General features: G+C 36.8%; 2 protein-coding genes across 2 annotated transcripts in view; both read right to left on the reverse strand.

The window, feature by feature from the left end:
• Positions 1 to 2,299: 2,299 nt before the first annotated feature.
• klf5a (Kruppel like factor 5a) lies at positions 2,300 to 14,052 on the reverse strand. The gene is made up of 4 exons (XM_059554247.1): positions 13,474 to 14,052; positions 9,938 to 10,832; positions 8,643 to 8,702; positions 2,300 to 3,639 (listed from the first exon to the last, which is right to left on the reverse strand). The coding sequence occupies exons 1-4, from the start codon at positions 13,642 to 13,644 to the stop codon at positions 3,461 to 3,463; spliced, it is 1,305 nt and encodes a 434-aa protein (XP_059410230.1). The 5' UTR covers positions 13,645 to 14,052; the 3' UTR covers positions 2,300 to 3,460.
• Positions 14,053 to 15,328: 1,276 nt separating this feature from the next.
• The window catches only part of pibf1 (progesterone immunomodulatory binding factor 1), a 34,851-nt gene continuing 34,556 nt past the window's right edge, over positions 15,329 to 15,623 (reverse strand). Inside the window, exon 17 of the mRNA XM_059554244.1 lies at positions 15,329 to 15,556. Coding sequence (XP_059410227.1) covers positions 15,503 to 15,556 — 54 coding nt within the window. The 3' untranslated portion in view covers positions 15,329 to 15,502. The remainder of the gene's footprint in view (positions 15,557 to 15,623) is intronic.

Below are 15,623 nucleotides of genomic sequence, written 5' to 3' on the forward strand. Positions count from 1 at the left end.
TAACCTTAATTTTTCAAGGAATGTGTGTCACGGAAACTGTCTTTGAAAATGCAAGGGGCTGTAGCCTTGCTTTTTGAACATTTAACCCGACCATCCAGCTGCATGATTAGTGCTTGAGGGAAGTGGTAAAAATTGGGTGATATGTATAGTGCTGTAAATCAGACATTTTTGCCCAGAAACTGACACCTTGACTGCTTGAACTGTGTTGGCTTATATAAAGGCCTATATAATTGTTACTTTGGTTCTGTTGGTCTAAAACTTAAGCTAACAATCCTTTGGCCCAATTCACATAATCAAGTCTTAGAGTTGGAATAGATTAGGCTAACCGGATTATAACTGGTCCTTCTTCCTGACACTGTCCATATCATGACATGTACAAATCTGTGAGAAATAAAGTTGTTTTCTTTGTCTTTGGCACTTTTGTTTGTTTACAGCAACGGGAGACTCATTTGTATTGATCTGGCTGGGACAGGTTATGAGAAAGAGCAGCTTATGATGTTTTGAGGGCTGAAAGTGAAGAAAAAACTAGGGGCCCTATGCATTAGAGAAATAATGTTCACCCTGGGGGTTTAAAACCTTCATGTAGGCTACGGAAAGGGGGAGGCAGGAGAGGAAGAAAGAGTGGAGGAGAGAAGGGGACTTGTAGGAGTAACAATTCTCAGGAGGAACCTTGAAGAACCTCCTGATTGGGTCCAGTGGAGCTTCCATTGTTTGCCTGTCTTTGACATCTGAAGTTCATTATGTCCAGGGGCTGAGGTTTGTCCGAGGAATCAAACTAAGAACATGTGTAGAAGAGAGGGAGAAATTCCCCTTCTCTTCAAAAGCAATGAAAGCATTTATTTTCTTTCGTGGTGTTTCCTGATCTCATATCAAAAGCTGTATTGTTTCTTTGCTCACAGGGGTCCCCAACGTTTTGGCAGCTTGTAATTCGGTTGCACCCCAAGAAACCAGTGATGCCTCTTAAAACAAACAAAAGTGTCCATCCGTGCTGATCGTTTCTGAACATAACAGATCATTATTATTCCACATACCGGTTGAGAATCAGATAAAAATGGGCATCATACTAATTCCAGAATTATTGTGAAGGGGTTCGATTTGATTGCTAAGACATTTTCAGTAGTCACAGTGGACTCTGGTCGGGATCTATGAGCCCATGAGCAGAGAAATCATCTCTTCCAGAAGTGATACCATTAAGATTCCAGTGATAAGATTGACTTTTAAAGGCTGTAAACTAGAGTTTGAGATGTTTGTCTTGTACATGAGCTGCACACTAAAGTATGTCCATATTAAAAATAGAAATCTTCTTGAATTACGAGACCAAATTCTGCTATCAAATTACATTTAAGGTCCTAAATTAACACTTGTGTTTTGTATGGGTAACTAATATCATTTGTACATTTGAATATCACCAATTCAAAGATATTTTTATGAATGTTGGTAGTGCATTTTGGCTACTGTTGACTTTAATTCTATTCCATCTCATTCTCAAAACAGACACTTCACAAAATGTCTTTTAAAGTCATACAGGTTTGAAACAACATGGAGGTGAATACATGATTATAAAATTGGCATTTTTGGTGTAAACTATCACTTCCTTGCTTAATGTTTTTGTTGGGCAAAATATAAAATTTGAAATGGGTTGCACTAGGCAATAAAAAAATAACACTGAGGCATTGTACTAACGTCACTCTCATTCTTGACATATGTTGACATAAAAAGGAATTCCCATTAATTTTCTTTTTCAGAGCTTTAGGGTTTGTTTGAGTTGTGGAAATTGTTTCTTTACGATGTCAACCATCAGATAAGAGCCATTCAAACTTTGTGGCATGGGTCCAACTGATCTTTGAAACTTAACTTTCTGCTTTGATGATAGTTTTATCTTTACTCCTTTGTAGCAGTTCTTTTCTTGGACCTTAGAAACATCAACAAATAGAAATGGTACAGTGAGTCAACAGGAGCCCTTAGAAATACACCAATGTAAACTGTAGAAAGGTAGTGTATCTGCTATGAGATAGGTTGATTAAGTGATCATTCTATTTATTTTATTTTTTGTAGTTTTGTCATTAATTCTGTAGAAACTGAACACAGAAACGAAGAAAAAAAAAAAGTCTGAAGGTTTGTAAAAAGCAAGTTGATTTTATTGTTTCATTTCAAAAAAAGCATTTTGTCAAGAGGACAACCAATTTAGAAATATAATCTGAGAATCTACAAAATAAGTGAAATATATATATATATATATATATATATATATATATATATATATATATATATATATATATATATATATATATATAAAAATCCAAAAACACAAATAGTCACACAGCCAAAATCCAAAGCATTATGATCCTTTTCCAAAAAAAAAAAAAAAAACAGAACTGAGCAACAAAATGAATCAAAATAATATTTACAGTACAATAAAATGTCATAGTATTTACATTAAGGCATTTCAATTACACAAAACTTATCAAATTCCACTTCACAAAGCCAATGCAATAAGTACATCGGTTTTACAAGAAAGAACCAGTTGATGCTTTAACCCTCTCCTAAACGTATGAAAGGCAGCCAAATTGCAGTAATGGTGAAATAATGATATGCTGCTGAATTTTTATTGTCTTTTCATGAACAAGAAGTTTAAGCATGTGCTGCTAATCAAAACAAACATGAAAAGGCACTTTAAGATGAAATGTGTTCAAAAGAACAGTCACTGTGGTCTCGTACATTCATAAGCTTATGCATCAATGACAGTAGGAAAACCAATGGTCGGCATGCTTCTGTGTGTATAAAGGAGACCGTACAAATCACACAGCTGTCTAAAGCCCTTTTCCACTTCTCAGTGCTTTTTCTATACCATTGCTTAATAATTCATGAAATAATTGCTGTTCAGTAGCAGCACATTATCATCCAAAGCTATAAAACACTTCAACTAAAAAGAGGGAATTGCTTGTGTACCTGAAACCCCGGTATATGAGCAGTAACTATTCCAGTGATATATATTAAAAGCATTTATCATACAGAGATATTCATCTTTTCCAGTCAAATTCAAGTGCAAAGTAAAAAGGGGAGTTCTGTCTTAGTGCTTTGCAGAATACAAGGCGAAATCCAGTAACTTTATAAGGTTTAAAAACATCTTATCTCCCAATTAGAGGACGAGAGCCGAATCTCATGTAAAACGCAGCTTATCTGTATTAAAGAGAATGTCGAAATGAGATGAGGGTCCTAACGGAAATGTGTTCTATACATCCTAAATAGAGAGGAAAAAGGAAACTAGATTTTGTGGTAATATCAAAAGCTTTTCAGTTTACAGTCGACAGCTCTCGACAGGTCAGAGACAGAAGATTACCCTAAACATTATAAGGTTCGTCGAGGTGTAGAGAAAGATACAAGTCATTTTGTTATCACTTCAAGTGCATAATAATAACAATATGTATGTGTGGATTTTTCAGTTAGTGTGTTTTAATGTCTAGTTCTGGTGCCTCTTCATATGCAGGGCGAGATGATCAGAGCGAGAGAAGCTACGGCTGCACACGGCGCACTGGAAGGGTTTGGCTCCCGTGTGTTTCCTGAAGTGACGCGTCAGCTCATCGGAACGAGCGAACCGCCAGTCGCAGCCCTCCCACGTGCACCTATACGGCTTCTCACCTGAACACAGAACACAATGGACACCACATTTGGTTAGGTACATAAAGTCACGAACACAACACGGAAGAAACTATCATTCATGGTTAAAAGAAAACAGGTTTCTGTTCTCTAATACATTAGTAATACTAAATGAGTAATCTGTGTGGGTAGGGTTTCTCTGTCATCACTATAGTAACCATAACAAACATACACCGAGAGGTGTGGAGGACATAAACTTCACTTAACTCAATCTCTAAGATTAAAGTATTTCAGTATTTCGGTATGTTTGTGGAAGCTGACAAGACTCGACTCATAGTCGGCCATAAATAGCAGCACAATGTTTGCCTTTCTAGAACTCGGGTTTAGAATGTGTTGTTTGTAAAAGATGATAAAGTTATTTTTCTTTTCTCGACCAAAAATCAAGTTGGTTTATCAATGCTTTTGGAAAATCCTGCTAGCTCTACATGTGCATTAAAATAGGTATTCATAGTTGATGGCAGATAATACAAATGCAAATCATACATTTAGACTTCTCTAGAGCGATTATGAATAATGTGACTTTATTTTGTATCTTTAAAGGGCATCATTTACTCACTCTCAAATTATTCTCAACCTGTAAGAGTTTCTTTCTTCTGTTGAACACAAAAGAAGATAATTTTAAGAATGTTGGTAACCAAACAGTTACTACGTGCAGGTACACACATAAGCCCAAAATGTGAACGTAACATATTTATTTACATGTTAAGCGTTTTCCTCTCATACAAAGAATGCTTAATGTACCGGAACATCGATCATAAAAGACCACATTCCACCTTAATAATACAGAATAATATATGCAGAAAAAAAAACTGATGAACCCAAAATATTAACTTTAAATACTTTCCTAATGCATGAGCGTTTTCTTCATTACGTTTTTCTAAATGGAGGAAAATGCTTAACATGCAATTAAACAAGTTGTGTTAATATTCTGGCCTCATCTGCATGTCTTTTAGTATCACTGTCTTACTACATTAAACCAGCATTTTAAAAAAATGCAAAAAACTGTTTAAGCTTCTAGGTAATTAATTTAAGTTGTCATTTGTTGAAATAAGTGTAAACATACAGTATGCTTGTGTCTGTCTGCTAGGGATCAATCCTGCAGTACCGATATATTGATACTGATACAAGTATCGAAAGTATCAATAGGCAAATAAAAAATATTGATACTAAGGTGTTTTATTTACCAGTGATTATGTTTATTTAACAAAAATAATAATAATGCGTACAATATGCATTGAATTGAAAGCAAATAATTGTGTAGGATAGAACAATTTTCCTGCTCATCTGAACACACGCAAATGCTGCAAGACAGAAACAATCTATCACAGAGAGTTTTCACTCTCTTCTGACTGCATTTCCCAAAAGTATCATAAGAAAGCATTGATGCTTTTGGGAACAGCAGCCCAGAACAATTCTTATCAAAGGACATGTTTGAGTTATTTCACATTAAATAATCTGAAATAACTCTAGCCTACATAGTACAATAAAAGTACATATTGATCATGTTCTGTTCTATAATGTTAGTAAAACCACTGTCTGAATATAAAATGTTGCATTGTATGCATGCAACAGCCTGTCACTGGCAGTCCCTTATGATAATGAAGCTAAAGTGAGTGAGTGAGTGAAGTGACATTCAGCCAAGTATGGTGACCCATACTCAGAATTTGTGCTCTGCATTTAACCCATCCGAAATGCACACACACAGAGCAGTGAACACACACACACTGTGAGCACACACCCGGAGCAGTGGGCAGCCATTTATGCTGCGGCGCCCGGGGAGCAGTTGGGGGTTCGATGCCTTGCTCAAGGGCACCTAAGTCGTGGTATTGAAGGTGGAGAGAGAACTGTACATGCACTCCCCCCACCCACAATTCCTGCCGGCCCGGGACTCGAACTCACAACCTTTCGATTGGGAGTCCGACTCTCTAACCATTAGGCCACGACTTCCCTAAAGTGACAGTAGTTCAACTACATTTGTAGATTTCTGTGGTTAACACTACAGTAAACATATTGTATAGCCGTGTAAACAAAAATATAACCTAATAAGTTGCAATTAAGGCGTACAGAAAGTTAAAATGCACTTCAAATGTAAAGTTAAGTGGGTGTCTTAACCCATTTTACTCTTTTTAATTTAATAATTTAATACATTTCATTTTACTCTTTTTAATTTAATAATTTAATACATTTCATAAATGAAAAGTTCAGTTTAGAAGTATCTTATCTGTATCGGTATCGGCGATACTGACCTTTAAAAGTATTGGTATCGAATCGAAAAAAATAAGTGGTATCGTACTGGCTACTGTCTGCTGAAAATAATCCACACTCTATGATTCTTCCACACTCTTCCGTGGCCATGGACGAATTTATATTTACAATGACAACAATTATACTTCATCATTAAAAACAAACAAAGAAATGGATCGACTTCTTTCAGCTTATTGAACAAACACTTTATTTGGATAATCTACCATTATGATGGCTGAAGAAGTGTCTAGAGGGCAACTGTTTTCATGCTTATCAGATCAAAGTAAACAAAATTCTACAAAACTTAAGAGAAAAAAAAATCTAATTATTATTCTCTTCCCTGCAAACGATCCAATGAAGAATGTGAATATTTAACTTAAAGGCAAAAACAAAACAATAGATAAGCAGCTATCTGTATTCATTTCAGCATTTGTAGCAGAGGTTGATCCTCTTAAAATGGCGGCGGCGTCCCAGCTTGCAACCCTGCATGACCAAAGACTACAGAATACCCAAGACATGCCACTCGTATAGTTTTGAATGGGAAAAAATGCAACGCTCAATATGGCCACTCAAACTCAGGAAGCCCCGCCTTCTGAATGAAAGAGCCAATCACTAATTGGTAAAGTCATCAAAGTGCTGGTTGCTATAGAAACAGTCAGCGCTCCGAGATGTGCTCTTAGGACTGCGCATGTGCACTGGCATATCTAGCCTGAGAAATTAGCTTTTTATAATGCTATTTGAGCAAAAGTAACACCATTTATGACACAGTTGTTGACAGATTTCTTCAGTGATTTCAAATATGAAATTTAATCGTAAGCTAAGTGAACAGTTTTGGAGAATTTGATGTTTCCCCATTCAAAGAGATAGGAGCTGCACTTGGATACCCGAGAGACATTTCAAAGATGGCCGCCGAGTGACATGACTTGTCTTAAAAGGACTTTGGCGTGACGTAGCTTCACATTGGCTTTTAAGTAATAGAAAACGAACTACAAAGAGTGATACTGTAAGTTAAGGAGTTTCAAACTCATGCAGTAGGTGCGGCGCTCAAAAACAATTAAGCAGCTAAACGTCAGAACATGTGCCTGTCATGAGCTTAAACATTTGTGATGAGAGCCCTGAACATGAATCCTGTAATGACTTGTTTGGGTATCTCATCTTGTGCGCTGCCTGCCTGAGGCCCCTCTCTTCTCGCCAAGGACTGGTTGGATTGGGTTTTATCTTCATTGGTTTTCTGGACATGGTGCGGTTTTTCTTAGTTAAATAAAATAGAAGTGATGTTTATCTGTTAATTAATCATACCTGTTCAAGATAACAAGATAGTGGATGATGAAAGTTTTATAATATTACTTAATATTTTAAAAGAGAACCAACTGAAGTTTGTGGTCCAAAACATTAAGATTTACAACAATTTAAGTTCTGTGCTCAAATACTGTAACAGGTAAAAAAATAAAATAAAATAAAAATATTTTTAATTAAAATTATTATTTAATTAATTTAAAATTATTTAGTGAGCTTTGTATAAGTATTTCTAAGATTTATGATTTTTGTGCATTTTTTTTAAGCCATTTTGTGTATCTTGGGTAGCAAAAATGTTGGCATCATTAAATTGACCCAACCTGTTTTCAAGGAGACAAAATAAATAAATTAATTAATTACTTAATACAAATGTATTGCAAACTTAATGCCATTATGATTTTCAAACTGGCACTTGCATTGTGTATAAATCTCACATTGACAAGCTGTTTATTCAAACAGAGCTAAACTGTCAAAAGTCTAAATTGTGCCATGTCAAGTCTTTCAGAAAAGAGTGGGTGTTGTTATCTTATCATAATATTGCTTTACAACCAGTATAAGCCTGTAATTAGACTCAGGAATTGGTAACATAAATCTATACCTTCAAAATGAAAATGGCCTGATAAGTGCAGTAGTTTATCAGTTGATTAAGTTCACATACCAAAGGCCACATTCCGGAATGTATTAGAAAACTAGGGGAAGTTAGGGGAAGTCGTGGCCTAATGGTTAGAGAGTCGGACTCCCAATTGAAAGGTTGTGAGTTCGAGTCCCGGGCCGGCAGGAATTGTGGGTGGGGGGAGTGCATGTACATTTCTCTCTCCACCTTCAATACCACGACTTAGGTGCCCTTGAGCAAGGCATTGAACCCCCAACTGCTCCCCGGGCGCCGCAGCATAAATGGCTGCCCACTGCTCCGGGTGTGTGCTCACAGTGTGTGTGTGTGTTCACTGCTCTGTGTGTGTGCATTTCGGATGGGTTAAATGCAGAGCACAAATTCTGAGTATGGGTCACCATACTTGGCTGAATGTCACTTCACTTTCTTTAATATTCACTTCTCTGGGTCAAATGAGGTCTGCTCTTCTGTTTACTTCCATTTAGATACTAAATCTATATCTTCAAATATATTTTTACAGAGAACGAAACATTTTTCTACTGATAATTTCAAATGCTGGCTATAGGTTGCTGGCTATAGGTCATTCAACTACTGGACGTTATAAATTGATATGGAAAAGGGAAGTAGAATAGGCTGTTCCTGCTGATGTATTGGGGCCTGGTTTTGGAGCAGTATTAGGAAGCGATGCAGGATAGCTTTCAGGCAGCGTGCAAGAATGAACGCATGTGCATGCCAACAACGCACTTCTGCCCAGCAACATGACAGTAAAGTGCCAAAACAGGAGGCTAGCTTTATCCAACATAAATAAAACCATTTTTAATTGGGGAACTCTTACCAGTGTGTGTCCTCAAGTGAGCTTTCAGGTGGGATGACTTGGTGTAAACTTTCTTACAACCTAAAAAAGAGAACAGCTTTTGTTAGTAACAACAGTAAGCATTTGCGCGTGCAAAAAAAATGTTGGGAAGCTGTTCAAAATGTATAAAATAATTGTAAATTATTAAAGATTCAAATGATACATTTAAAATATTAAAAATGCCATTTTTATTTTTGATGCACGAACAGTATGACGAGAGTGTGCTTTAATCTTTTAGAGACCGAAAAAGACTATTGATTATTAAAATAATTATACATTATTCATTTATATAAATTATCAGTAATAAAAACAATGCAATCAATATGCTTGATGCATAAACAGCATGACAAGAACAATCTTTATCTTCTGAGAGAAATAAAAAAAAAATCTTGTGAGACTAAAATATTAGAAAAAACTAAAATATTATTGAAATAATTATGAATTATAATACATTTAAAAATTCAATTATTCTTGATGCATAAACAACATGACAACTGTGTTTTCATTTTTAGAAGATAAATAATGTTGTGAGGCTGCTGATACAAATATATATAAATAAATATAATATGCTTGATGCATAAGCAGAACGAGGTTTAATCTTTTCACAGATAAAAAGCTGTAAGGCTTTTGATAGCAAAAAATAATTATTAAAATAATATTACGATTACTACACATTTCAGTAATAAATTATAAAACAAAACAATGCCATTTTAATGTCTGATGCATTAAAAGCAGGACAGGAGAGTGAATTTTTTGTATGTCTTTTTTTTTAGTCACCAACACAAAATCAGTTGGTTCACTCATCGCCACAGTCACATATAAGAGCATCCTGTTATTTGGTTTCAGTATGCTTTCTTTTCCAATTAGGGATCCAAAGCCCATTTCATGTCGTTAGCAGTAAAACCCCACTCAGAGAAGTAAAGCAGTGATGGGTTCCTAATTGCGATGCTCGTTGCTTCAGACATGCAGCTTCTTAGCGTAAATGCACTATTAATGGCACTGTGAGGCTTGTCTGTTTTATAATTTGTCCAGTCAATTTGATGCAACAAGATTCAATAATAATCAGCCTGACGTCAACTCTTTGGCATTCAATTTGAGCACTGGTTAAAAGGCTTTGGCCATCTCTGAATTATTTAACAGTGGATTCAAGCGTGTGAGTAAGAAAGTGCAGTAGAAAGCAACACAGTGCTTCAGAAAACACCACAGCATCTTGTCAATTTGTCTACATCACGATTTTGATATATGGCTCCAGTTCAATTGAAAATATTAGTATGTACCTGGAAAATCACAGTGGTGTATCCGTCTTTTCTCGAGGTCTGGGTTTGTTCTTCGGTTGTAACGGACAGGCATGGACCCAGTGGTGGCTGGAGCTCGTGTCGAGGCAGGTGTTGGGTGACTGGGCGCATGGACAGCCATTTTGGAGGCGATGGTGGCGGCGTAAGATGGTGGTGGTGTCAGATTGTGAAGAATTTCCTTCTGTCTGTCAGGACTGCCAGGTTCTGAAGAGGGAGGCGAGGGGGGAAGATAGGGCATTTTGAGCTGCGAGTGGGCCTGACCCTGAGGATGCATAAAGTGGCCCGGGCCGAGAGGGTAACCAGACATGCCACAGTACGTCTTGGCAGCAGTCTGTTGGGACGCTAAGTGCAGGTCATGGAAAGTAGGCATCTGTGAGGGCACAGAGTGCGTGTGAGGGTGGGAGTGTGAGTCGGCTTGATGCGGGACGTCCAGCTCTGAGCTGAGAAGCTGGAAAAGTGGCCCGTCCTGTGTGATGTCAAAGCCTTGCATCTCCTGCTTGATAAAAACCCCTGAGTTATCGTCCATGCCATTGATTTCAGACCCCGAAGTGGAGTTGGAGTTAAAAATGCTGGTGAAATTGGGCAGAGCAGATGAAATGGGGCTGGTTGAGCTCACCGGGCACTCGGGATGAGAGAAAGGTGCCGCTACAGGTTCAGTTTTGATCTGGCTGGGGACCGAAGGCCGAGCTGGCCGGCACATCCCTGTTCTTAAATAAGCAATGTCAGGGAGGAAGACATTCATGTTGATGCTGTAAGGGGAACTGTGGTCGTCCCCGAAAAACTGGTCCATTGCAGAAACGCTCTCTCGTCTTGACTTTTTTGGGTCGGGGAGAGCCACAGGTTGTGGAGACAGATATTTATCCATCTCTAGTTTAGCCTATAGAGCAGAAGAGAGAGGCATACAATTGTAAATGCAGTTGTTAAGGCCATTAAAGGCAAACAAGATAAACAGATTTCAGAATAATAATGGCTGGAATATTGCACACGCTGCTTTCTGTCAGCAAAGCTGGCAGGATTTCCTGGGACTGTTTGTGTTTGCCAAGCACAAACACGGTATACATCAAATTTTAGAAAAGCTTGCAGGAATGCAAATATTCACTTACTGTTACAACAATGGCCAGCATGGCTGCTTAATCAGCAAAATAATGTATAGACTACTGAACACAGCAGACACTTAATTTAGCTTACAATATAAATCTATTTTGCATAAAAAACATGCATTTTATTTCCCAGTACACTTGTGCTGTGTGATTATTTGCCGTGTTATAGGGATTAACAAAAAAAAATTATTAATATGAACAATCATGTTGGAGCAGGTAAAACTAAAAATTTAATATAGCTCTAGCAATAAACGGATTTATTGGCCAGGCTGAGTAATTAAGTAATTAAGAAATATTTCCTTTGTTTCCTCTTAAATTGAGGACACTTTTGACTATTTGAAAAAATGACGACTTTTCAAACTATATTATGGGCTGTGGTAAATCAATGGTAAATAGTAATAATAAATGGTAGTAGAAGTCAATTAGCCTTGAATGTATAGTAAAAATAATAATAATAATAATAAAATAAAAAATAAAATACATTTTAGTAAAAAGAAAAGGCGAGTATTAGCAAAGGTAAAACTAAATATATACATCTAATGATAAACCGATTTATCGGCCAGGCTAAGTAAATGACCGATATTTGGCCATTATTAAGTAACCGATAATCGTTTCTACTAAACAATTAACAGACAGGTACTCTTATTAACTAATAATGAATCATTTCTATTTATTCTATATTTATTGATATAAAATATATCTCATTTTGCTGTCATTGAATGTTTTATGTTTACAATATTTGCCCAAGATGAATGTTTGAGTGAAAGTTTGATTTTCACTCAAAGTCAAGATTTAAAACCTAAAAATCAGAACTTGAGGTTCTAACAGCTGATCTGCGATTGTGTATGTATTGAGAGCATGAATTGTTTGTGTTGCTTTATGGAGCAGTCAGAGGTAAAGCATTTATCAAGTCTTCTTCGATAAGTCTCTGCTACATTCCACCTTAGACTGTAAAACAGCGCTCATACCACAAGCTCAAAACAGACTTGCTGACAGGTGGAAAGCATGCTGGAGAGATTGCTCAGCCTTTCCAAATAAATGCCTTTCAATTATCATAAATCCGTAATCAGCAGAAAATAGTAAATCAAGACTCATTCATTACTTCCTGAGAGTAACATCTATGGAGTCATTAGAGGAATAAACATGAGGGAAAATAAAAACACTGACACACATGCATACAGACTCTCGGAATGCAAGAGCTTTTTAAGTGCTCTTTACGCGGCTGCTACACATAGCTATTTCTGGATTTAGATCTTCCAGCTGTTCGCCGGACATGTATCTCTTTCACAAGTTTTCAGATTGAGGCTCTGCGTTGCTGGGAAGTTTTAGGAGCGCGAGAGCGGCGCGCGTGGGTGAGGAGAGGGAGTCAGTTGTTGATGGTATGGTAGCCAAGAAACCAACTGCAAGCAACTGACAGGAGTCTGTGCTCTCCCCGACCCAGCCCAGACTCTCCCCTGCGTTACAGCCACGGGGAAATCCCAAAAACATCACCAAATCCTTCTGAGATGCACGAGTGATTCTTCATTTGGAGGACGCTTTGGACTACTTCAAATTCTGAGCAGTGGTGACTCTTCATTATGCTAGCAATATGTGTTATGGTTATGACATTTATGCAGGCTACTTATTAATTTACTTACTTAGGCTATTGTTTGTTTGCATTTGAAGATTTGGGTAAGCGCTGAAGTAGCCAACACAAGTTGCGTAGAAGATCAACTTTTAATTTCGAATAAAAAATAAACCTAAATTTAAAATTTTGGTAGCCTAATAACATAAAAATTAAAATAAAAACAATCTATGCAGATCATGATGTCAAAATGTATTTATCATCTTTCATTTTTAAACTGACCTGGTGTAATTGATAGCCTATATAAATTAATGAATAAATCAATTAGATGACGTTATGATGGAAATTAGCGATTAGTTGTAATAAAAATACAAGCAGAGATTACTCGTTAAAATTGGCCTGTATACACTGAAATACGTTCTTATGACAAAAGTGTAGTTATCTTGAATTTACACTTTTTGAACGTTTATAGAAAATATGAAAAGTAGCCTAAAATTCAAATTTCCAAGAATCCGATAGGCTACTGTAACATTTTAGCAAGTTTTAGTAATTAAAACGACTAACAGTAAAAGGCTAAGCAAAGTTACATTTATTTTAAACTGAATTACATTTAAAATTATCGTATAGAACAAATCCACAATCGCACATGGCTTGTTGCATTTGATGGGGCATGATGCTGATGGGACTGCAGGCGTGCAGCCTGCCGCATCATCTACAACGGCCCACCATTCACGAGACTGCATACATGCATTTGATCTTTAATGCATGTAGTGATGCAGTCGCATCTCGAGGAAAACGAAAACGCGAAGCTCCATTCAAAGAACTTATAAAAATTATATACATATATATATTACCTGAGAATAGTCGTTTGGTAAGGTCCTTTCCGTGTCGGGATTCTTGGTTTCAAAAGAAAACAGTGAGGAGTCCTCCTGAAAGCCGTCGGATAGTGAGGGTTTGAGAAACGAGAGAAAGTCATCTTGTCCCGGTGCGAGCGCAGCGCTCATCGTAAGAAGCGTAGCGGCCATAAAGCCGTGGATGTGACGGAGAGAGGGTCCGCGAGATGTGTTTGGATAGACGTTGAGGAAGAGGAGCTGAGTGTTTGGTGCATGGAATGACTCCCACCGTGCATGTATGTAGCTACGTGCGCTTTCGGTAGTAATGTCCCGTTTCGCTTCGCTCTGTTCCCGGAGCTCCTGGATATATGTGTATCATCGCTGAAGGGCGGGGCCTCACGCTGACAGTCACTGAGAAAGTGACTACACCTTTACTACTGCTCTTACTGTAACAGCGCAACAGACCCATCAAAACACTGAGTTAAATCTGTCCACCCCTTTACGCATTTCTTTAAGCATTTAAATAATGACAGCAGTGCAGCATATGCTACTTAATAAAATCACAACTGACTATAAACAGAAATAGCCTAATGTGTGCGAAATCTAACGTTATTCATTATTTTTTATAAGTTAATTCAACGTGCATTTTATAATAAAGCACTCTTTATTTTATAAAATGCAGAAAAAGGGTGTTTGTCAAAATAACTAGCTACAGCAGACAAGTAAATAGTCTAACTATAACGAATCGTAAGAAAAAAAATCTTTCAGCGAACGAACGAATGATTCTTGAGAGTCGGTTCGTTTAAATGAACCAACATACAGCGTGGCAATGGTTGTACGATTCGCGACTCTTTTAATGAATCAATAACACTTATGAATCTCTTACTGGATTAATGTATCTATTAGTCACTTACAGGACGGAAATATAATGTTATGTTGTACTTAACGTGAAAGGCTACACGTTATGATATAATATTATTATTTTTTAATTATTATTAATGCACGTTTAAAATTTAGGGCTACATTTTTTTAGTAGGCTGTTTTTATGAGTAGGCATACATTGGACAATATTCTATCGGTATTTTTGTCGCCTCAAAATGTTATACACGTTTTGCATTAACTTATTAATTTTACTTACTATTATTATTATGAACCTATTATTATATCTGATTTGTTTTTCCTTTTGTTAATCTGAAATCTCATCTGAGATCTCATCATCTGGCAACTGACTTCCAAGAACAGTAAATATCCTACAATGATTTTTCCCCTCCCAAATATTTATTCATCGAAAACACTAAATAATAATCCATGAAACCGTTAAAGAATGGAATCCTCAAATCCCTTACGATTCTCATCTTTAATAACTAGATACAGCTGCTAGCCTGCTACCAAGTTTTAAATGCGTGTCTGTCAACACGTCTGCGTTTACGGTTTAGCTGTAAAATAAAAGTAAACAATCCCAATGAAAAATAAATGTTTACCATAATTTCACATTTAAAAGTAACAACACGGCAAATAAAAATATCCTTCCCAAGCAGACTGAATCAATGAAATGAATCAATAAAATGCAGCTCTCTGCTACCCCTGTTCTTGCTGGACATTCGAGCCCGTGGCGCGTAACATTAAGATGACACAAACAAGCGCGCGACGCGGCTGCTATAAGGTATGCGCGCGCCGCTCTATTTTTATCAACAGCGTGTCTCGCGTCTTACTAATCAAAACGGAAGGATCCAGATCGTATTACCATCAAATGATGCATTCAGATATTAAGATATCTCTACAGGGAGAAGATAAAAATTATTATATTCCGATACTGTAAATCTACGTGTTGCTTATACAATTTTAAGTAGGCCTACTTCAAAAACAATTTCACACACCTGTTTGAAAGATTTATTACCATTAAAAGGAAAATTCATAGTTTAAGGTTCTCATTCATGGCTACACATCAAACCTGTGTATCTAGTTATGTAATAGGTCTTTTAAAACACACTTTCATCGTGATTGCATGTCATGGAGCATTCTTTAAGTCTTAAACAAGTTCAACAAGTCTCTATTTAGTTTTCCGTTTGACTTTTCTGTACCATTCTGGAACTTCTTTATTGGTCTGTTGAAAGAAAAAAAAACATCATTGTTAAATATCTTTGGCGATTTCTTTGGACTTTACTCTGAGT

The sequence above is a fragment of the Carassius carassius genome, chromosome 7, assembly GCF_963082965.1.
Source record: "Carassius carassius chromosome 7, fCarCar2.1, whole genome shotgun sequence".
NCBI lineage: Eukaryota > Metazoa > Chordata > Actinopteri > Cypriniformes > Cyprinidae > Carassius > Carassius carassius.

Coding starts and splice junctions, on each gene's coding strand:
- klf5a (XM_059554247.1), bottom strand. CDS start 13,644: ATGGCCGCTACGCTTCTTACGATGAGCGCTGCGCTCGCACCGGGACAA. Junction 10,833..13,473: donor TACCAAACGACTATTCTCAG/GTAATATATATA, acceptor TCTGCTCTATAG/GCTAAACTAGAGATGGATAA. Junction 3,640..8,642: donor TCACTTGAGGACACACACTG/GTAAGAGTTCCC, acceptor TTCTGTGTTCAG/GTGAGAAGCCGTATAGGTGC.